Source organism: Schizosaccharomyces cryophilus (assembly GCF_000004155.1).
Source record: "Schizosaccharomyces cryophilus OY26 unplaced genomic scaffold supercont4.1, whole genome shotgun sequence".
NCBI lineage: Eukaryota > Fungi > Ascomycota > Schizosaccharomycetes > Schizosaccharomycetales > Schizosaccharomycetaceae > Schizosaccharomyces > Schizosaccharomyces cryophilus.
Genome location: NW_013185624.1, coordinates 2,010,151 through 2,031,665, shown reverse-complemented (window position 1 = coordinate 2,031,665; position 21,515 = coordinate 2,010,151). Strand labels below are relative to the sequence as shown.

Sequence of the window (21,515 nt, the reverse complement as noted above, 5' to 3'; positions counted from 1 at the left end):
AAAACAATACTGTATTGGAACATTAAAGGACACTAGCTTGGTAGTAAATACAAACAAATATGAAAGAAATTTGAATTCTGGTTTTCTTGTTTTTGTCTCTAAATTAGATAAATAAAAAGATAAAAAAATACAAATATAAACAGGAAAAAGTTTGCATGTAGAAGCAACATTCGATACTACTTAAAAAATATCAAGGCATAACGGAGCCTTCGACTGCTAAAGTGAAAAACCTAAGAATTGAGTTATTATTCATAGACTATAAGTCATAATCAATGAGAAGGGAGCTAGTTAGAGAAGTAATAAAGATAGAAGAAAGTTGTAAGCCGTTACTCAAAAGACGAGATTTTTAATAGAACTCTTACCAATCAAACGACACGATTATCAAGGGTTCCTGTGCTTACTTGTTTTTCTTACAAAAGCGAAGACTTAAGAGAAGCTTATCCATAAGTAGGAACTTATTTTAAAGCACTGGAAAGAGCCTCCAAAACGCCTACGCGAACTGAAGCTTCTGCAGCAACCTTTTCATCCGAGGAGGCAGCATCAGCTCTATACTTGTCGAGCAATTCAGAAACGACAGAAGAAGAGAACTCCTCCAACTTGAAAGCTTCAGGGGCGGTCACAGAAAGCTCATTCGAGGGTTGTTGGACAGCAAACCCACCAGAGACGAAGTATTTGGAAACAGCGCTGGATTCATCGGTTATAGAGACAACACCAGGACGCAAGCATTGAACCATGGGTACGTGATCTTTCAAGATACCCATCTCACCATCCTCAGTGGGAAGATCGACCTGGTTTACAGGGAATTTGTCATAGACGGTTCGGTATGGCAAAGCCAAAGAAAGAAGCAACTTCTCGTTTTTCTGAACAGCCTGAGCATATCCTCGACGAGGAATTGTAACAAATTTGGAAAGACTTGGAGACAAAGGAACCCGACGGAAAGCGTTCATGAAAGGTAGCATACTGAGAGTGTTTGGTAGAAGGGAAGTTGTTTGACGGACCCCACCAACAACCGGTAGCTATCCTAATGAAAAATAAAGTTGAAGAAAATACTTTAATTAAGTTCCTTGTACTTTTATTTTTTCCTTTAATTTTGTAAAAAGAAATTCCAAGAAGCATCATGTGGATGAAACAGCAGTGGAACAAGCTGGGTTTGCGGATTTTTTTTAGGAATATAATTGTTCTATTTTATAAAATCTTATTTTTTTCTTTCAAAATGACAGTAGATGATCCATGTACTTTGTGGTCATACACTGAAATGAAGCAGCAAGGACCATTCACAAAAGAGCTACAGTCATTGTGAAAGCTGTAAACAGTTGATACCATTTATTCTCTAAAACTTCCGAAAACACCTGTTAATATTTTATTGCTCATTTAGCGACCCTTTTCCCAAAAGTTGGTATTCCTTGCAGGATAGATCTGAATTCGACTATGGCATTTTAGCTAGTCAAAGAACAACCTATTCAAGGGCAATACAGGAGTACTTTTTTGTCTTATGTTTAATATCAAATTCTCTACCGAATTCGATCTCCGCCATAGATTTGAAGACACGGAAACCCATGCGACTGTGGATAACATAAAGCTGAAGTTTTTGGCCATCACGGTAGCATATCAAATATATAAAAATACAAAGTTATGAGTAATTCTTTCTTCTAACTATTCCATTCGTTAACACGCATTCAGCCATCTTATGTAGACCCACGAAACCCTGCTTAACAATCGCTTGAACTTTTCTCAACATAAAGCATTTCCCAATGCCATGTACGCATAGAAACTTATTGACAAGTTACATACTCAAAGAATGAATGATTTCTTTCTGTCTACAATAGACGAGATATTATACGGTCTTGAAATTTCCATCTTTAATCTGACTCTTAGCTTCATTTCACCTGTCCATAGAGTATGGAACCTTTCTTTCAAGTATATAGATGGAATGGTATATTCTATACCTTTATAGACACTTGCATTGAATGTTTGTCATCGCTCTTATTCAGTTTTTTTTCAGAAAAAATAAGTTTACTTACACAATTAGAAATAGAAATATATTTTTTATAAACAGAAAAGAGAAAGAAAAGAACAAAGACCTACATTTCCACAGATAATTCCATATTCTTGGAAAAGCTGGCTTACATTTCGCTAAACTAACTGCAGGTGTTGAATGCTTACCGGTCTAACTTCCTCCCTCTGCCAACTGGTATCGTCGCTAAAAATAAAATTTCAATATCTGACGCTGGTCGTTTGTATTATTCTTTCGGCACGTTCTTTTTTCGTCAATCTTTTCTACTGGGAAGGTCTGTTATCGAGTTTCGTTGGGTGCAAGGAAGGAATCTAGCATTGAGTGATTCGGGGGTTGAAGGAAGGCCTAAGAATAGCTTTGGTTAGTTTTCATTATTTTCCTTTTCTATTTTGCAGGCTCAGCTCAATAGTGCCTAGACTTCAATGGAAGTTTTTAAACGAGGACGAGAAGCTGGTCGTGTTCTTGATGGACCATCACAAACCAAGCTTTCTGACGTGAACTCTAGTATCTGTTCCGAAGATATGGTCGACTCTTCTTTATTCTCTTCAGCAAATGCCTTGGATGTCTGTGATTTGTCTGATAGCTCACCGACGATTCAGTCACCAAGGACATCAACCCCGGTGAAGCTCTTAGATGAATCCATTTATGGTAAACAAAGACTTCCAGATGAGGTGGTTATTGATGATGCTCATATAGCTACGGAGAATTATAAAAAAGATCTTCATCAAGAACATTCACCAGCTGAAGGACAGCAAAACTTCTCATCCGAATTACACAGCATTAATCAGTGGTTTCAAAGCCTTTCAATGTCTGATCGTGAACTAGTCCTAAAAAAGCTCTTACAAAGCTATCCCGTTAAAGATGCTGCTAAGCTATTTTCTCATTCTTTTTCTTCATCTCCTTCTCATACGTCGTTGTCGAATAATAAACCAGTTGGTTCCTCTTCTTCCTCTCCTTCTTCCGTTGATGCAGAGGCTCCTCCGTTATCGGACTCTCTTGCATCATTAACGCCAACTTCAAAAACACCAATTAAGCAACCTTCGGCATCTTCTAACCATACCCAAAACAGTTCTTTCTCAAACAAGCAACATCCTTTATCTGCCGCTCTCTCCTCTGCATCTCCTTTAGCTGCAAGGACTTCATCAACCTCTTCAAGTTACTTCGCGCAGGATCGCGACCTACTAACAAAAAACCGTCTCTCTAAAGCTATTGCATATTCTTCCATTAATCCTTCTGCTTCTCCTATCTCAACAAGCCCTAAAAACAATCACAGTACCATCGCTAACAATGGAACACCTAAAGCAGGCTCTTTAACAAACAAAGCTTTCCAAAAGCAAACCAATTCTGAATTGTTTTCAGGTGCATCGAAAAAGGCGTCATTTGCACCTAGTGGAACTCCTTCAAAACCTTCGTCATCCTTCTTTGAAACACCGACCGCTAATATTTGGGATTCTCATGATAGATCTGCTTTCTCAGCTCCTCCTGCCCCGTTCTTTCCCTTAGGTATTTCTCCACATCTAAACGAAGATTTATCTCCTCGCGGGCGTTGGCAGAATTACACCTATTCCCCTCCACCTCCTCCACCTCCTCCTGATCTTCTTACTGGGAATACGAATCAACGTTCGATTCCTGAAAAATCCCATCTTTTGTACCGTTCTAGCCAGATAGGACCCCGTTCTCGGCTGGAAACACGTCCTTCTGGTACTGAGGGAAAGCCTTTGTTTTCCTCTTCTTTGCGTTTTTCCCACGTCCCTGGTGCACCAGAAGCTTCTTCCCGCAGTAGTACTCGATTGGAGAATCCTAATGCGCAACCAAGTACCCCCTTAAATAAACAGACCTATGTTAACGATCTTCCTCATACAATAACGCCTGTCCCCTTTACTTCTTTATCCTATAACCCCGGAGTTGAGAGTGAGCGTCCATATAGAAGAAACGGATTTTGGTTAAACAACTGGAACTCTCCCGCTTTCTTGCATTCTCCACTTCTTCAAGACGTTAATACTCCTTACCCTCAGTTAACACCGACTGCAAATTCTACGTATTCTGCAAATATGGATAATTCAAATTTTTCAACACCTGTGGGCATGCATATGTGTCCTATGCCTTATGCATACTCTTCTTATAATGACCCTGAAACTGGTGATGCCATGTCCGGAACATCACAAAGCTTCACTAATTATGTCAAAACGCCGAAAGTCTCTATCAAAACCAGAAAATCTTTTTCTAATTCAAAGAGTACCGAAAAACTGTCTACTAATGAACTTCCACAGGATATTCCGAGCTGGCTCAGAAGTCTCCGTTTACATAAATATACTAATAATTTGAAAGACACCGATTGGAAGGGTTTGGTATCCTTAACAGACGAAGATCTACAAAGCAGAGGAATTAATGCTCTTGGAGCAAGGAGAAAGCTACTGAAAAGCTTTCAAGAAGTTGCTCCCTTAGTTGAACCAAAACCGGCATTAGAGAATTCTGATACCGAAAAGCGTGTTGACGATCAGAAAAATGATGTTTCTAGCTCAGTAAATCAAGACGAAGACGATAGTCGATTCAGCGATCATGATTCTCGATCTTCTGAGGGTGCTAACGACATTTGATGCCTTCGTTTGCTCATTTTTATAAGCATAAGGAAATAGATATAGAATTAAAGTAAATGAAAAAATTTAATGACAATTGACTAGCGTTTTTGTAGAAACTATCCATGGGTTACATAATATACAGAAGGGGAAATATTGATTTTGAAATCTCTGGTGAATAATAATCAATATGATATATTATAACAAGCTATTACACTAATTATGTTGTTTGAGTATCTAGATCATGTCTCATAAGGAAGGCATCTCCATCAGTAAGGCGCTTATAAAGATTAGGCACACGCTCAATTATATGAAAACCACGACGAGTATACCAACTAACACTGTCGTCATTAGAACATTGAACGTGCAAAGTGATTGTATTGAGAGCCAGCTTTTGAGCCGAAAGTTTTACGAAATCCAAAAGTAAGGAACCAATTCCTAAATGTCTGTAAGGGGCTAGGACTGAAAACGTAGCTATGTAGAGTTTTTCGTCTTTTGTTTTGATGCAACTCACGCCTCCTACGATATTATTGTTAAACAGAGCCACACGCGAAAGTTCATTATTTTTTAGAATGTTTTTATAAAATGCTTCGCTATAATTTATACTCAAAACGACTTGATTCAGTCGTTTAAAAGAGTTGATGTTTTCATTTGTTAAATCACCGAGTGAATACCTTGAAATTGGTTTATTAGAATTAGATGCTACGGAACCAAAAGTAGTAGTATCTGAAGAATATGGCTGTCCGAAGCCTTCATCTTGCTTTCGTTGAGGCACATCATTGTTGTCAACCATGTCTTCCTTTGAAATCGGTTCAAACCTACTGACTTCTTTCTTTTGAGTCCCATCGTTTTCTGTATGCTTTCTTTTTTTTAAAAGCAAATTCATTTGCTTATCAATAGAAAATAATCCTTTGGTATCTGCACCGCATTGTAAACACGTAGGAGTCTTTCTGTACCGTTCCACGGCACAATTCTCACAAAAATGATGTTTACAAACCGTTACAATTGGGTTTTTATAATCTTTCTTGCATATCAAGCATACAAACGGGATTTCTTCTTCTTTTTCATTTTGCGGAACGCCATCCACAGTTTTGATACCTTTACGGAATTTAGCTTGCGCTTCATCCCATTCCCGGTCTAATTGCCAACCAGCTTTGTAGTCTTCTCTCATGTGAAGAAACTTACAAGTATCACCATAGCCGCAAAATCCCGTTAACTTGTAGTCTTTACAGACGTCGGGTTGATAATCTATTACTGTGATTGTACGGATTGCAGCCGATGATGGCGAAGGGCGAACTGGTCCAGCTTGGGCTTTTTTGCTTATCGGTTCTTTTTTAGGTAAGAACTTTGAATATTCGTTTTGCGATTGAAACAATTCTGATGGTAATGGTCCTTGATCCTTGGAACGAACATTGTCTTCATTCAACGATTCGTTGGGGATACTAACTGTGGATGTATTCATCTCATCGCCACGAATATTCAAGTTCGCAGAGTATTCTACATTTATCTCTTTTGATATCGAAGAACTAGGATCCACCTTCTTTTTGTGAAGATCTAAGGATGCATCAGGGGCCGTTCTTGTATGCTTTTTCTGTTGTGAAAGCAGATAGTCCCTCGTTGACCGAGCGTCATCTAATTCATCTTCATCTAAATCATCTTCCTTATTTAAGGAATCATTTTCAGCATTTGGTTTTTTTCTCTTTAGACCTTCTCTATCCCGACCTTTCCTCTTTTTTTGAAATATGGGAACAACTTGATTCTGCGTAGTCACCTCTTTGAGGTTATCTTTTTTCTCCATTGTGCATTAACTTGGTATAATTATTCAACTTTTAAATTAGGTTAAACAAAATAAACCAAAATCAAACTTCCCAAGTCCACCGTTACGTGTACCTTTTCTAAGTCCAGGTTCTTTGGTTAAATATTTCGAAAACTGCGGTTAGAAGGAATAAAAAAAATTATAAACCCATAATTTATTCACCAAAAATACTCCCTTTTAGCAGTATATAGCGGATACTTTTAGTATATTGTTATAGGCTTTGGTGAAGTTCAATGGCACCATGAATGTACTATTATAAGGTGGCCACAATATTACTTATTTAGAATTGGGCTTGTTTAATTATTTGATTTCGCTCTTTTTTTCATAATTCTTTTTCCGTTTTTTCTCTTATTTCATAGATACGATTGTTAGGTTATTAATAACATGCAAATAAGGATGGTATGTGATTTATTGTACGAGTATCAAAAAACTTCTCAAACATGTATTGAAACGACTCCCTATCTAATATAATTAAAGTATCTTCATTATTTACATAGATGTTTTTCTCTATTTGTGCCTGTTATCATCAACTGAATGTTGTAACCAAGGAGCTTCCAGTTGACTATTGTCGCTCTTTGGAGGTCTTTCCATTCGGCGTTTCGTAGTATTTTTTTCATTTTGAAACTCATAAGTCTTCATCTTCCGCAATGTAAATGGCGAAGGTGATCTACTTCTCTCATTTACCCCGGGGATAGACCTTCGATTGTAATCCAATTCTCTGACTCTTTTCGTTCTTCGATTAGGAGAAGGTGAAAATGAACGACGTCGTGTATATCTAGGAGGCGAAGGAGAATAAGAAATAGACCGCGAACGATACCTGCGATGCGAAGAATATTTATCTCTACGGGGAGAGACCGATCGAGAATAAGACCTTCCTCGGCTTAATGAACGTGAGTAGCTTCGTTCACTAATTGGACTCATTGACCTAGACATTGATCTTCTACGAGCACGACCTCTATAACGATCCGATGGTCGGTATGTTGAGTAAGGTGACCTCCTTCCTACAGGTGTCGGGGAACGCGATCTTTGTCGCCTAGAATCGTAAGAATGTGATCGGCTTCGTGATCTAGACCTCGAATCTCCGTTACTGGAATATGAAGATTTTGAGTAAGAACGGCTTCTATCTGGGTGAGGATATCCACTTCTACCACGGTCGGAATCACCTTCTCGAAGTCGTGTTCTACTAAGACTTCTCTCGGCATCAGAAACAGAATATGACCGACTCCTAGATCTCGACGGGCTAATAGAGCGAGAAGGAGATCTGCTACGAGAATAATCTGATGAATACGGTGAGCGAGAACGTGAATACGAAGACCCAGACGTATAGCTTTCAGCGTCGGATACATCATCGGGTTTCGGCACAGGCATTGTCAACAAATATTCTCTCATTTCTTCAGTTAAAGTTCCTAAACCAATAGAAGTGAAATAATTAATAGAGAATCGAACATTGCGAGCTTCATCTGTAGGAAACATTCCATGAAGATAGGGGACCAATTCTGGATCATGAAATCTGTTTATCAATGTTTTTAGACCGATTGCTTCCTGCAATTCTTGGAATAAGATTTTTAAAAAGATACGTGACGATGCGGTGGTGTCGTCTTCAGTTAATCGAACACATTCGAACACAGACCATGGTATGGAATTGGTACTTAAAAGATTTCCGAAAAACAAAGCGATATTCCGTAATCGATTTGTCTCATATCTGTGGATGGTGGTATAATAATTTTTAAAAGTTTGTTCGAAGGTTGTGCGCCACGTTCGATTAAGCTTGCAGAAACGCTCACCAATCAAACCATAAAATTTTTCGTAAGTTCTCTCTTGACTATTGCATTCAATAATCATGTTGCACATCTCAATTTCCTGACCTTCCGGTAATTGTACTTTTAATAGTTTATGACAACATTCTTCAAAGTCGACTGAAGACATGATTGTGAGATAAATAGATTTCCTTAAATTAACGATATTCGTATTCGTTTGGTCGACAATTTTAGGCTGTACCTGTCCAGCAGGTTCTTCATCCTCAGATTCTTCATCGCTACCTACTTCATCCGCAGATTCTTCATCGCTACCTACTTCTTCCTCAGATTCTTCATCCTCTCCCAAAATCTCACGCTTTATAAAGCCGTATCTTGACTCATTTTCTTCATAATCAGGATCGAAATGGAAGATTCCTAAGGATTCCTGCACATCCAATTCGTCATCCAAGCTAATGAAATGAGTAATCTGATCCTCCTCTTCAACTAAATCAAGCTCACTAGGTATAGTAGGATTATTTTTAAATTTTTCTTTTCGTGCCTGAAATAGTACCTCAATAATGAATTGAACACGAGGTTCAAGTTGATTTTCATGTAATATCGTACGAAGCCTTTCAAATATGCCATTGAACGCTCTAGATGAAATATCGGAGAGGTAAGCACCAACTTCGCGAAGAAAACCGGCCGCCACTTCAATTGAATCACCCGTGGGTCTTTCTAGGAGAACGGCAAGAATCTGTAAGCCAACAATTTCGTGAGCTAACTTGTGGTTGATTAGATGAGCAATAAAGGTAGTTGAGCTTATGCACATCGTTTTATCGTTTCTACGGAATGACTTGCGAAATTGAATTATAAGACGTGTTAGCAATAACTCTCCAACTTGCGGAAGTTTCGTATTAATTACAGCTGTCATTGTAGCATAGACTGGAGTAAACGGGAGCGAAGCAGCCTGCGCTTTCATTATACTTCGGCAATACAGAGCACGTCCTCTGATTAAGTTTACTTGGAATAAATCGGGAATAATCTCCTTAATATTAGATTTGTTCACTTTGTTAACAAGCCCATTAATCGACTTTTTCAAGCCCTCCCATTGTAACCTTTGGTATTCTTGTGAATTTTTATCAGTAATTTGAGCCTGAAGAGCTCTTAATTTTGCAGGAGGCACGTAAGTTCCACCTGAACGGGTATTCATCAATTTTTGAAGAGCTGCCTTTGGGTCCACCTCTGCAGCAGTGGCCCGACGGCCCTCAGAGCCGAACCGCTCATCTGTTCTCCTCGGTATGTAGTGTCTGTCTTCCCAACTAAGCTCGTTTTCCTCGTTGCTTCCAAACTTATCGTGGTCAATCCGCTCTACAGGAGTTATTTGCGCCATTACCTTTTGATCTTCAAAGTTTCCCAGCGTTTCCTGCATACTACTTCATTAGAATGCCGATTTCAACGCTCACTTTCTATAATATGCACAAACTAGCAAATATTTCATAGAAGGTGTGAACTTTTTACCTATGGATGAATACGCTACTTATCGCTATATGCATCGTTAAATATACTTAATGAAATACTTTGCAAATGAACTATACGCTCTTTATAAACAAAACATATTGTTTGAAGATGCTTAGTGAATTAAAACAGTAGTAAATTTTCCAAAAAAAAATCAAAATTTAGTCATGAAAAAGCTCTATAAAAGGTTCAGCTAAGCTACATTAGCCAAGTCGCCAAGGGAGTTAATATAATAATCAGGCACGACAGGGGCATCCTTTTCATAAATTTCGTTTTCCTTGCTCACACCAGTGAGAACCAAAAGAGAACCACCTAAACCAGAGTTCTTAGCAAACTCAATGTCAGTATTTAGGCGATCACCAACGAAACAAGCTTTTTTGCGATCAAAATGAACGCTGGCAACAATAGCCTCCATCATCTCGTCATTGGGTTTTCCCAGTACTTTGGGAGTACGACCAGTGGAGAAAATCAACGGATAAGAAACAGAACCGGATCCCGGGAAAAAGGTACCGTTTGTAGGGAATGTGGAATCTTGATTCGTTAAGAGGAAAGCACAGTCAGGATCTTGCAAGTATTGGTAAGCCATGCAGTATTTCTTATAGGTCACATGTCTATCCATGCCACACAAAACAGCACCAACGGAAGGGTCGGGGCGTATGTTATCCAAATCTTCAGACGTAACAGCGCATCTTAAAGAAGCGTCTGTGCCACCAATATGTTTAACACCAACGCGGTCAAGTTCAACTTCTATACCTCCTTCACCAAGAACGAACACCTTTTTATCCTCAGGGAGATTTAAAACCTTCTTAACATAAATGGCCGATGAATAAGCACTTGGGTAAATTTCCTCTAACTTTGCTTCTATTTCGTGCGCATTTATTTTCTTCATGTAATCCTCTCTAGACTTGGTAGAGTTGTTGGAAACAAAGTAAACTTGTTTGCCTTTAACGAACGGTTACTATACAGCATGCGTATTTTTCTCGTACCTGAAGAGCGTAGTAGCTCCATTGTCTTCTTAACACCTGGTAGTGGATCCTTACCGCTCCAAAGGACACCTGTTATAAATTAGTATTAAGCATGTAATTGTACACAATTTACCATCGCAGTCAAATAAGAATACATCGAATTTATCAAGGAACTCTTTGTATTGCTCGGGCTTCTCGAGTTTAACAACCATCTTTGAACAGAATAGTAAAATTTAGGGTATGGTGGTGAAAGAAAGAATGTAAACGAGAAATGGTTATAACGTGCGCGAAAAGATTAGATCGGCGCTAATGACATAAACGTTTATCATGTCAGTGTCACTGTCAGTCTGTCACGATAGGTGTCTTGTTTATATTATATATATTACAATAAACTATCATAAGAGCATATTGCTAAATATTAGCAAATGCAATAAGACTAAAGAATGAGATATTACAAATGGTAAACAAAACAAAGAAAATACGATTTCAACAAATCGGAAAGCCTTTCTGAACGGAAGTCTTATATACAAAAAAGTTTGTTATACAAAGAGATAGAATACGTTAGTTGTCTCAGCGAAGATATATAAACTATGAATCCACAGTCGAATTCTCCAGATAGGAAGATTCGACTGGTTTGGCTAAATAAGATCGTCTTCCTACTTTCAATTTAGTTAACCAGATCATTGGACATTACTAGCGTCTATACTCGTTAGTACAACAGCGCCCAATACAAGTATACAGCAATACGACTTTCGTTGTTTTCCCAACTCAAATACAAGGATTGTACGGCAGAGGAGGATCCTGCCGTAACATATTAAAATTTAAAGTATTATAAATATATATGAATGTGTAATAATCAGGAGAAGTCTTTCTATCAAGACTTCACTGAACAGTCAATTGCTTGCTTCCCGAAGTATACATCTTCAGCTAATCAATCAACGAATTAACTTTTCTTTACTGATTTATATAAAATCAAAAGTCTTGAATAATGTGAATTGCCTTCATATAGAGAACTCACTGTCAACATTGCTTTGACAAAATTGAAAAACTTTTTCTACTTTCTAATATACGAAATATATATTTTTTTAGGCAGGTTCTACGGATAGGAATGCCTTATCCTTATTAACAAGAAAATGAATGGGTTTGTTGATTGTTCAGGTTAATTATAGCTTCATGAATTCCTATTATGTATACATTTAAACCTCTTAGTAAAAAAAGACAGCATAACACTAATCAAGTAGCACTTAACCCCAAACAGTAATTCCTTTCAGTGAATTGTAAATCATAAACAATCGTTTCTTTCGTTTTAAAATTGTATAATAAAGAGTCTTCAGCAAATCTTTCATTACCATTTAAGCCCTTAATATCCCAAACGTTGACATCAGTATCTGCACCGCCAGTTGCCAAAGTTCTATTGTCATGCGAAAATGTAAGGGAGTAGACTGGGCTCTGATGTTTCTCAAACATCTGTAATTTGGAGCCAGTCCGCAAGTCCCATAAATGGACACACCCAGTATCGTCTGCAGATGCCATTAATAATCCATCGGGTGATAATGCTATGGACGACACAGAAGAATTTTGGCCTGTGAAAACTCGTACAGTGTTACCGGTACGAATATCCCAAAACCTGCAAGTATGATCGCTAGATCCCGTAGCAATGTAGTTCGCATTTTCGTGAAAGGCGAGACACTATGGTAAATGTTAGCAATTAAATAAGTAGTAATATATTAGTACATACATCAACGTCGTTTTGATGACCAACAAAAATTCGAAGAGGAGCAGTATGCTCAAGACTCCATAAGCGGACAGTCTGATCATGAGATGCACTAGCATAGTAATATCCATATGGAGAAAAACAAACGTCCCAGACTGGTGCATTATGCCCTGCATATTTGACAAGGGTGGTTTGGGTTTCTTTGCTCCAAAGCCGCGTAAAACCATCTTCCGAACATGAAAGAACATATTCATTGTCTGGAGAGATACTAACACCGAATACTGGTCTCGTATGCCCTATGAATTTTATTGTGTCTAAGGGTTCGTTTTGGTTGCCTACTAAAGCTATATGGAGTTAGCATTATTTATAATCGAAACAAAAACTAAGGAAAAGGCTTACCTTGAGGACCTGAATTTTTGGACATCTGTAGTTGCACTGAGGAATCTGCATACCCTGTTGCGAACATGGAAGCGTCGTGAGAAAACTTTGCACAGTTTAAAGACGAATAAGTATTATGCATAGTATACATGAAAACACTAGGAGGAGTCCCATCCCTTCCTAGATGAAGCGCGTTACGCCGATTGTCTAAGGAAGCAACATACGCTTCGATGTCTTTCATGCGTAAAGAGGGCAAAGGAATGTCAGGTGGTAAATCATCGATATTTTCACCAATACTCCTCTGTTCTTTCTCAAATAATTCTTCTAAAGTTAATGATGGATGGGTAGCACCTAGAAACGGCTTTTCCTGAAGACCTTTATCTCGCTCTTCTAGTACTGCTTTGAAATCAGGAAGTACATCTACAGGTATTTTTCTCTTTCCAAGATAGATTTTTTGCTTATTATAGTCGAAAAGTTGTTCTGAATGACCGGGAATTCCTTCAGGTTGCTCCGCAACATCTATGTTTTTCTGATCGGCATTCAGCTCGAGCATGGTCTGATCGTCAATCTTTAAAGGTTCATTTGCTTTAGCATATAAAATCTTAATATCAATATACTGGTTCAACAGACGAATTATAATTCCACTTCCATTAGCCTCGTTGTCAAAAAGAAACTGAACCAACAAGTCAAACGTTGCTTTCGTTAAATTAATTCTATATTTATTCTTTCTGTACAATTGGGAAATTTCGCTTTCATCCGCATCGGAACTTGTCTTCAGTTCATCCAGTAAACGAATGTCATGACCACGAAGAACTTCATGTTCTCCACGGAAAGAGTCAAAAAAGAATGCTGCCATTTCTTTTTCTTTCTTTTGAAGTAGATCTAGATAAGAGTGAACAAACACTGGATAAAGCGTTTTCTGTAGTTTAGGTTTGTAAAGATCTAGAGTCCCATCAATCCAGTCTCGGAGAAGAATGTATACCTGGATATAAGTTTCTGGAGCACCAACGTGCCAATCTTGTTGTTCTTCTGGAATTGCACCTACACTGGAGATTTCCAACCTTAGCATCGCCTCTGTCCTAGAATACCCTTTTCTGTAAAGGTAATCCAGGACGATTTTATTCAAATCTGAGGTAGAATTATTAGAATTATACGAGGTAGGTTGCGCCATAGTGATTTTTGATGATTTCCATACGAATAAGTCGATATGTAATTATTTCTCACTTTCTTCGTTCCTTGACCTTTTTCCTCGTTTCAAGCCTTTTTTTCGTTTCCAAAAAAGACAAAATTTTTAATGAAGTAGTAATTATTAAAAATCTACAGAAAATTAAAACATTTACCCAGATTTTTCGCTAACACCAGCTTGGTGTTGTGGTAACTTGTTCAGGTGCTGACAGTATGCAGTGTGGACCTATTAATTGCTATGTGCAAGAGATAATAAATTGAAAGAAAAGTTGTCATTTTTCAACCGAGGGGTATGTCGATTACAGAATTCTTTTTTTGGTATTATATTAATGAAAATTACTCTGAAAGTCATTCATAAGTTGAAATGCTCAGTTTTGAAGTTTCGCAAGACTGGTGTTTCCAACGAACTAGGAATACAATAACCACTGAAAATAGAATATCTTTTTTGTATAGGATTACTTTCAATATTTATCATTATATTACTCAATTTTCCACAGAATCGTGTTTTACAGTCGATTGATCCAAAAAGTCGGTATCGATGATCAATTTTCGATATCCTACCCTTCTTTTTCTTGCTCTTCCGCTTCCAGAGTACTTCCTAAGAGATTCTTTGGAGATATTTCGAAATTTCCTTGGGGACTCGTTAATAAGCACGGGCTATCGTGGTCCTCGAGTGTCGCATCTGACCATCGGAATGATTCCAGTAAAGTCAGAGGACGATGTGCTTTGTTCTATAGACCATTTAAGGAAGAATGCTCAAAGTTTTCAAAAGGCTTATGGAAACGAACTGCTAAAAATCGATTTACAAGGAACCTCTTACTTTGGTAAATCAGCAAATGAAGCTCGGGTTTTGTACGCTGTACCTCAAGAGCAACCTGGAAAAGTGTCCGTTCAAAGATTTTGCGAATATCTTCGATCATCCTTTGAAGATGCAGACATTATCATAAAAGACAATCGTCCCTTGACATTACATTGCACACTGTTAAATGCAAGGTACATGAAACGAGGAAAAAAGCGCTTGAAATACTTTGACGCAGAACCAATAATCGAGAAGTTTTCAGATTATTGTTGGGCACAAAATATCAACTTAACAAAATTGTGTATTATGAAAACTGGCGCCGTCGGTCCGCCTGGAGATATGTACTACGAAGAGATTGATTCTATCCCATTATATTGAAATCCATTCTTGTTTGTTTTGTGTCTTACTGCTTTTTGTTTATGGGTCTGTAGTGTGGACAAGTATATGTAAACAAACAACCATGGAAGCAATATAAAAGACTTGAAGTCTCATACCAATTTTGCGAAATAAAAACCAAGTATCTATAATTATCTTTCTTCTCAAATTGATACGAGGGAAGCTAATAAAGTATATTTATTTTAGAGGTTTTACATTTTGGTTATTCTACCGTGGTATCTTTATGACCATAAATCTTCAATGGAAAGGTCATCTTGTGGTATGGTTTATTTTTCTGAAAGCTGTTAACCAATTGACCATTAGCCGGCTCACTGTCGAGGCATATTATAAATGAATCTGGGTTCTATGCTCCTGTAATGAAATGGAAACATAAACGTAAGACTAAATATGCTATTCATTAATTTGAATAAAGAAAATTAACATTAATTAGTTGCTGTAAAAGCTCATGAGGAGTATATGCAGAACCGGAGCATCCAAAACAAGCGAAATACATTTCGGTCAAAAACTACAGGTGCGAAGTTCACTGGGGATAACCAAAAGCATTTTCAGAATCCTGCATCTCTTTATTCTGAAAAAGCAAAAGAGCAAAATTACCAGTCGTCTACCTATTATCCTGTCTACAACATGAAGCAACCCGATCCTGCGGTATCCTCTAGCTATTCCCATCCGCAGTTTTCAAAACAAATTCCTGGTGTTTGGTATCCAACTCCGTATGGAGTACCTGGACAGTATAGTATTCCTTATCCATTGACATATTACTAAGTTGTCAGCAATTTTGAAAAGTTTTTACCTTATACTACTTCTTCCTTTTAAGTATAATTTAAGCAACCTTATCGTTTTTTGCCTGAGTTCTTTTACATTTAGCTTCATGACTATCGAATTGTGTGAGATTCATTTTCATCGCGATACGATTGGCATTAGCCTCAGTAATTCAATAAATGTTTTTTTTTCTTTGTGCAATCTTGCTTTTAGTATTACTTCATTAATTGATCGTGGGCTTGCTGCGGTTCTGCTTTGTATGCTAGCATTCGACTATGACAAAGTAGTGTGAGCCTTCAGTCAAAGGTATTAATCTTTTTGTTAATGAATTGAACTAATATAAGTATAATTTTTTTTCGTATGATGTTGATTGCCCTTAATTTATACTTGTTTTAGTGTACTATAAACTAAACTAGCTCATGCATCCACTTGTCATACGTCTACCATTTAGGAATTGAAGGATGTTAAGACAGGCGTTATTGACAACTCGTGTACAAATATGCAGGCATGGAATGCTCTTTACAAATAGAGGTTTTTCTTACTTTACATTGTTAAGACCGAAACGAAGGTTTACTAGTGGTATTTTGATGGAACAACTTGCACTCAAGTTGGATTCGGAGTTAGGCTTCGTGAACCAGGTTTTAGGAGAGACAAAGCCAAAAAAAGAATATGAAGATGCTTTACGTTCATTTACAATTCATGAAGATCCTACTCGAAATTACATCGCCGCTACTAGGGAACTGGAGAATGAAAGGTAAATATATATCATACTCCTATTTGTAATACTGATTATGAAAATATCTATACTATTTGAGGAAATAAATTTGTCACTAACTAGAACTTTCAGGATACGAGTCACAGTTCCTGTTTACAGCTCAAGGGCACTTTATACAGACAGGAATAATGTGATGCATAACAGCGAAGGCGAAGGAAAAAATGATGAATCTGATGAGTTAAGTTACTTTCAGCATTCTATTCCTACTTATGTACAGATAACGAAAGTATGTGCCGGCTTTACTCAATGAAATCTTCTATGTATTTGTTCCTTACTAACAAGAAAAATATAGAAGGAGGGAACCATGCTCTGTTCACTGCTTCTTAACAAAGATCAAATCCTCTTTAACAGTCTTATGTTTGATCAGAATAAGGACTCGCCAGTTGCTTTCACCGATCTTGCTCAAGCATTGAGAAAGAGTCCTAAGTATCGTGGACGCAGAGCAAATAAGCTTCCTGAACCATTAAAAACTTCCCTATTAGCATACCTGGAAGAAAAGGAAATTACAACGCAATTTATCAGAGCTTTGATTTCAAGGATCTGGCGCAAGGAAAATCTGTCATATAAATCCTGGATAGAAAATATTTTAGATTATGTTCTATTTCAAGGGCCTTCAAAACCAACAACTTAGTGCTCGAAAATCTCGAGTCCTATGCCAAGTTTCTTGTACTACAATTATTTCGAAAGTTGGTTACCTCATGCACGGACTACCAACACTGTGAACGCGATGTGTTGGATGTGGCACTTTGAATAAAAACAACGTAATCGGAGTTTTTCTTTTATTTATTTCGTTTCTATTTCTTGCAAGAGTTGATTTAGAGAATTTCGGTGTTTTATTGGCATAATTTGGCGATAATGGCAGTTTGCAAATTCTTTTTGGAAAGTATGGGTTTCTTCCTAATTTATCTTGCTAACAAAAAAAGATCGTTGCCGGAACGGCACTAATTGTAGATTCGAGCACGTTTATCCTCATTTAAAGCCTGGTTCAAATTCGTATATTTTTCGTGCTGAAAATGCAGCCCCTCGTATGTTGGTTATTAAAATGTAATATCGTATTTTTTTTATTAACATAAACAAGCTAAATGGGCTGAGAGCAAACATTGGAAGAAAGCTGAATTGGATCGGTATTTTCCAGTAAGTAGGACTGTTGGCTTCATTTCTACAAACTTGCAAGCAGAAAAGCCATCCTGGCCGCTAACTGGATATGCGCTTAAAGAATTCTTCCCATCGTTATACAATGGAGACGTTTCTCCAGAGGAACTGAGATGGTGGTTTTATCAAGCACGAGCGCTCAATGCGATTCCTCAATATGAGCAACGTCAAACAGAATTAATGAATGATATTAATAATAAGCAAAAGATCGTTTTGACAAATCGTGAAGGTGCTGTAAACGAAATGAGAAACCGATTAGTGGGCAAGACGGGAGTGAAATCCATCTTTGACACAACTCCAACAAACAGCTTTTCGTCAAACACAAATGCTTCTTTTGGTGCATTTCCAAAAGAAAATAAAAGTCAGTTTCCTAGTTCTGCTCCTGCATTTGGATTTCAGCAGAATCAACCGGCAAGTAGCGGGTTCGGTGGTATAACTGCGACTCCTACTACATCTGCATTTGGTAGCCAGCTCGGTTCTTCACCATTTGCATCCAGTAATAATACGCCAGCAGCGCCTACTTCGTTTTCTGGTGGTGGATTTTCTCAGAATGCACCAACTCATCCGCAATTTGGTGTTAGTGGTTTCGCAAACCAACCTCCTTCTTCGTTTGGCGGCTTCTCTGGTAATCAGCAGCCGGCCTTCGCTCAATCATTATTTGGTCAATCTAATCCTTTCCAAGGTCAAGCGAATAGCTCTATGGATGCACCAAAGGCTTTTGAACAACCCAAAAATCCTGTAAATCCTTCTCCGTTTGGTATTCCTTCTGCGCCGGTATTTGGGCAAACAGCTTTTCAACAGCCAGCAAATCCGGCATTACAAAATTCTCAAGTGCAAAATAATGCACCCAGTGGATTTCAAAATCTAACTCAAAACCAAACACCAGCAAGCGTTTTTGGATCGTTTCAAAATCCAAACGCTGCGCCTTCTGGTTTTGGTATGGGACAGAATCAGCCATTTGGATTTTCTCAGCCGGTCACGGGTCAAGCTCAAGGAGCAACGACTAACATTATGAACAAACCTGAAGGTAGTAGTGGATTCGGTTTTCAACAACAGCCTCCTGCTTCGAGCTTTGCCCCGGTTTCTTCAAACACGTCTGAGCCTACAAAGATAAACGCAGAGGTGTCAGTAATATCCTCTGATTTTCCGCCAGAATTTATTCAGCAATTTCAGGCACCTGAATTTACCTTGGGGAAAATTCCCACTGTACCACCACCACTAGAATTTTGTTGAGTTTGACTAAATATAGGAAGAATGGACAATCAAAAACGAAGAGAAGGTTTGACTACAAGAGAAAATTTGCTTAATATAGGGTTGGAATGTGTATAAAATATTAAAACGTATAGTAACATTATAAGAATCTTACTTCCCTCCTGTAAAGCAGTATTTCGGTACCTTATAGTTTATTTTTATCAACTGTATTCTCGATTTACGCTAAAAGTGAATAGGTCATATATATTATTGTTATTATCTCTCCGTTCATCTATATTCTAGCAGACTACATAATTGGTCATAATAAGAATTCCTAAGATGAATTATTCTCTCCACTACAAAATTTGTAAGTTTTCTAATCTCAAGCTTTTTTGCATATAAAACAGCAGAAGTTTGGTACTCGAAGAGGAAATTGAGTCTTTACGTCTGCTTGATTAAAGAAGTAGTAGTCAAACAAGCAATTCGAAATTATGAGTCTAAGCTTATCATATCTTGTTAATCCTCCTACCGAAACTGGATCGTCAATTCCTGCTGACACAGACCATGCCATTTCTGTAACTTTACCAACATGGCAGGCTAATGTTGGATATGAAGAAGGAGATCCTAGCGTTATTACAAAAATGCAGACGGGTTATCCTAGATTTTTTATAAATACGTTTATTAAAGAGTGTGCCGCCATAGTTAAAAGGTCGCCTGAGGTTCAGAAGTTAAGCTTAAACAATTATGATACAATGCTCTATCCGTCTAAGGCAATTGGTCAGCAATGTGTTAAATTTATTGCAGAAAAGGCTCATATAGAACCATCGGCCCTTCATATATTTGATGCTTCTCATTCCTTGAAATTATATTTGAAGACCTTAGATCCTCATCATAATAAAGACATTCTTATCCCTGACGTCTTTGCCGTTTTATTTCCTTCCGATCTGTTTGGCGTAGCTAAGCAATTTTGGCAACATACCGGTGAAGGTATCTCCAGCCGAAGAGCTGTTTGCTTTTTGCATGCTTATCGAATGATTCAAACCATTACAAAAGAAGGATCATATAAACAATCGTTATCTCATCTTAAAAGCAAAAGTAGAAGTCGATATGCCTCACCACAGGATATGGAAGCTTTGCAAAACTGGATGAGTAGTGAAAATCAGTCAAATGAAGCTGAGATGACTGATGTTAATCGTTACTTAGAGGAGCGATATGGCCGTAACTTAGATTTAAGCTTGGCAACTTCTGCTAAGATTGTGCTAAGAAGGCGAATTGCTGGAACACTGGAAGATGAAGTCGATTTGAAAAAGTCGCTTCCAAGAGAAAAAGAAAGCGAACTGCGGCAAATTCAAGGCTTGACACATGAAGATGTATACCTATTCCCTACAGGCATGAGCTCTATATACAATGCTCATCGCATTCTTAGAAACGTATTGGATGGTACTAGGAAAAGCGTTTGTTTTGGATTTTGTTATGTTGATACTTTAAAGATTTTAGAGAAGTGGGGAGCTGGTTGTCATTTTTACGGACTCGGCAATGGTTCCCAGCTGGATGAATTTGAAAAGCTCTTGGAAAGTGGAGAGAAAGTTTTGGGCCTATTCTGTGAATTTCCTTCTAATCCACTATTAAACACCCCGGATCTTGTTCGTATTCGACAGCTTGCCGACAAATATGACTTTGCTGTCGTTGTCGATGAAACGATAGGAAATTTCTTGAACGTTGAAGTTCTTCCCTATGCTGATATGGTCGTAAGTAGTTTAACGAAAATATTCAGTGGTGACAGTAATGTCATGGGAGGTAGCTTAGTTCTAAATCCCTTAGGCCGTTACTATGGAAAATTGAAAGAGGAAATGCCAAAGTTATATGAGGATAATTTCTATGATGAGGATGCATTAACCTTGGAAAGAAACAGCCGTGATTTCGCTGACAGATCAAGGGTTATTAATGAGAACGCAGAGGTCATATGTGATTTATTATTGAAAAGTCCTAAAGTGAAGCAGTTATACTATCCGAAATACAATGCATCTTCTAAAAATTACGAAATTTGCAAAAGAAAAAATGGTGGTTATGGAGGATTATTATCCGTTATCTTTCATAATCCGTCTGATGCTCGACACTTTTATGATCACATTCGTGTTGCAAAGGGGCCATCTCTGGGAACTAATTTTACATTGGCTTCTCCGTATACAATCATTGCTCATTACCAAGAATTGGATTGGGCTGAAGAAAACGGCATCAATCGAAACTTGGTCCGTGTTAGCGTTGGAATGGAACCAAAAAATCATATATCTGCAGTGTTCTCAGACGCTTTGAACTAGAATAACGACATATGTACTTATTGTTGATCTTTACATGTTAGTGTTTTATGAACGAATATGAATGCAATGTTAATAAGATTCTTGAATCTGTTATGATCGTGCCTTCGTTTTGTCTTATATTGATGATATATGAATGAATATAGTTGTAAAAGAAATTTTACTAAAACAATTGTTTATACTTAAATAAAAGATGTTCATACTGTTCATCTATTCAAACGATGAGTTA

General features: G+C 37.7%; 11 protein-coding genes across 11 annotated transcripts; 6 read left to right on the top strand and 5 right to left on the bottom strand.

Moving 5' to 3' along the window:
* Positions 1-40: 40 nt before the first annotated feature.
* Positions 41-1,021, bottom strand: SPOG_02812 (F1-ATPase delta subunit). The gene has a single exon (XM_013165474.1). The coding sequence runs from the start codon at positions 957-959 to the stop codon at positions 456-458; it is 504 nt and encodes a 167-aa protein (XP_013020928.1). The 5' UTR covers positions 960-1,021; the 3' UTR covers positions 41-455.
* Positions 1,022-2,156: 1,135 nt separating this feature from the next.
* Positions 2,157-4,744, top strand: SPOG_02813 (RNA hairpin binding protein). Its single transcript, XM_013165475.1, has one exon. It carries the CDS (start codon positions 2,437-2,439, stop codon positions 4,609-4,611), a length of 2,175 nt encoding a protein of 724 aa, XP_013020929.1. The 5' UTR covers positions 2,157-2,436; the 3' UTR covers positions 4,612-4,744.
* A 66-nt stretch (positions 4,745-4,810) lies between these two features.
* SPOG_02814 (zf-C3HC4 type /GCN5-like N acetyltransferase fusion protein) lies at positions 4,811-6,388 on the bottom strand (the record flags this gene model as incomplete). Its single annotated transcript, XM_013165476.1, has 2 exons — positions 4,811-5,264; positions 5,409-6,388. 2 exons carry the CDS (start codon positions 6,386-6,388, stop codon positions 4,811-4,813), a joined length of 1,434 nt encoding a protein of 477 aa, XP_013020930.1.
* Positions 6,389-6,809: 421 nt separating this feature from the next.
* SPOG_02815 (splicing factor Cwf22) lies at positions 6,810-9,638 on the bottom strand. Its single transcript, XM_013165477.1, has one exon. It carries the CDS (start codon positions 9,569-9,571, stop codon positions 6,914-6,916), a length of 2,658 nt encoding a protein of 885 aa, XP_013020931.1. The 5' UTR covers positions 9,572-9,638; the 3' UTR covers positions 6,810-6,913.
* A 100-nt stretch (positions 9,639-9,738) lies between these two features.
* Positions 9,739-10,928, bottom strand: SPOG_02816 (4-nitrophenylphosphatase). Its single transcript, XM_013165478.1, has 3 exons — positions 10,756-10,928; positions 10,644-10,712; positions 9,739-10,599 (listed from the first exon to the last, which is right to left on the bottom strand). Exons 1-3 carry the CDS (start codon positions 10,832-10,834, stop codon positions 9,851-9,853), a joined length of 897 nt encoding a protein of 298 aa, XP_013020932.1. The 5' UTR covers positions 10,835-10,928; the 3' UTR covers positions 9,739-9,850.
* A 722-nt stretch (positions 10,929-11,650) lies between these two features.
* Positions 11,651-14,258, bottom strand: SPOG_02817 (transcription factor TFIID complex subunit Taf5-like protein). Its single transcript, XM_013165479.1, has 3 exons — positions 12,736-14,258; positions 12,361-12,680; positions 11,651-12,311 (listed from the first exon to the last, which is right to left on the bottom strand). Exons 1-3 carry the CDS (start codon positions 13,883-13,885, stop codon positions 11,856-11,858), a joined length of 1,926 nt encoding a protein of 641 aa, XP_013020933.1. The 5' UTR covers positions 13,886-14,258; the 3' UTR covers positions 11,651-11,855.
* A 179-nt stretch (positions 14,259-14,437) lies between these two features.
* On the top strand, positions 14,438-15,076 carry SPOG_02818 (ASCC1 protein; the record flags this gene model as incomplete). The annotated part of the gene is made up of 1 exon (XM_013165480.1): positions 14,438-15,076. One exon carries the CDS (start codon positions 14,438-14,440, stop codon positions 15,074-15,076), a length of 639 nt encoding a protein of 212 aa, XP_013020934.1.
* Positions 15,077-15,334: 258 nt separating this feature from the next.
* On the top strand, positions 15,335-15,856 carry SPOG_02819 (uncharacterized protein; the record flags this gene model as incomplete). Its single annotated transcript, XM_013165481.1, has 3 exons — positions 15,335-15,353; positions 15,398-15,469; positions 15,525-15,856. 3 exons carry the CDS (start codon positions 15,335-15,337, stop codon positions 15,854-15,856), a joined length of 423 nt encoding a protein of 140 aa, XP_013020935.1.
* A 584-nt stretch (positions 15,857-16,440) lies between these two features.
* SPOG_02820 (Mam33 family protein) lies at positions 16,441-17,259 on the top strand (the record flags this gene model as incomplete). Its single annotated transcript, XM_013165482.1, has 3 exons — positions 16,441-16,607; positions 16,701-16,854; positions 16,921-17,259. The coding sequence occupies 3 exons, from the start codon at positions 16,441-16,443 to the stop codon at positions 17,257-17,259; spliced, it is 660 nt and encodes a 219-aa protein (XP_013020936.1).
* A 224-nt stretch (positions 17,260-17,483) lies between these two features.
* Positions 17,484-19,013, top strand: SPOG_02821 (nuclear rim protein Amo1; the record flags this gene model as incomplete). Its single annotated transcript, XM_013165483.1, has 3 exons — positions 17,484-17,511; positions 17,552-17,653; positions 17,707-19,013. The coding sequence occupies 3 exons, from the start codon at positions 17,484-17,486 to the stop codon at positions 19,011-19,013; spliced, it is 1,437 nt and encodes a 478-aa protein (XP_013020937.1).
* A 201-nt stretch (positions 19,014-19,214) lies between these two features.
* Positions 19,215-21,444, top strand: SPOG_02822 (cystathionine gamma-synthase). Its single transcript, XM_013165484.1, has one exon. The coding sequence runs from the start codon at positions 19,463-19,465 to the stop codon at positions 21,287-21,289; it is 1,827 nt and encodes a 608-aa protein (XP_013020938.1). The 5' UTR covers positions 19,215-19,462; the 3' UTR covers positions 21,290-21,444.
* Positions 21,445-21,515: the final 71 nt, after the last annotated feature.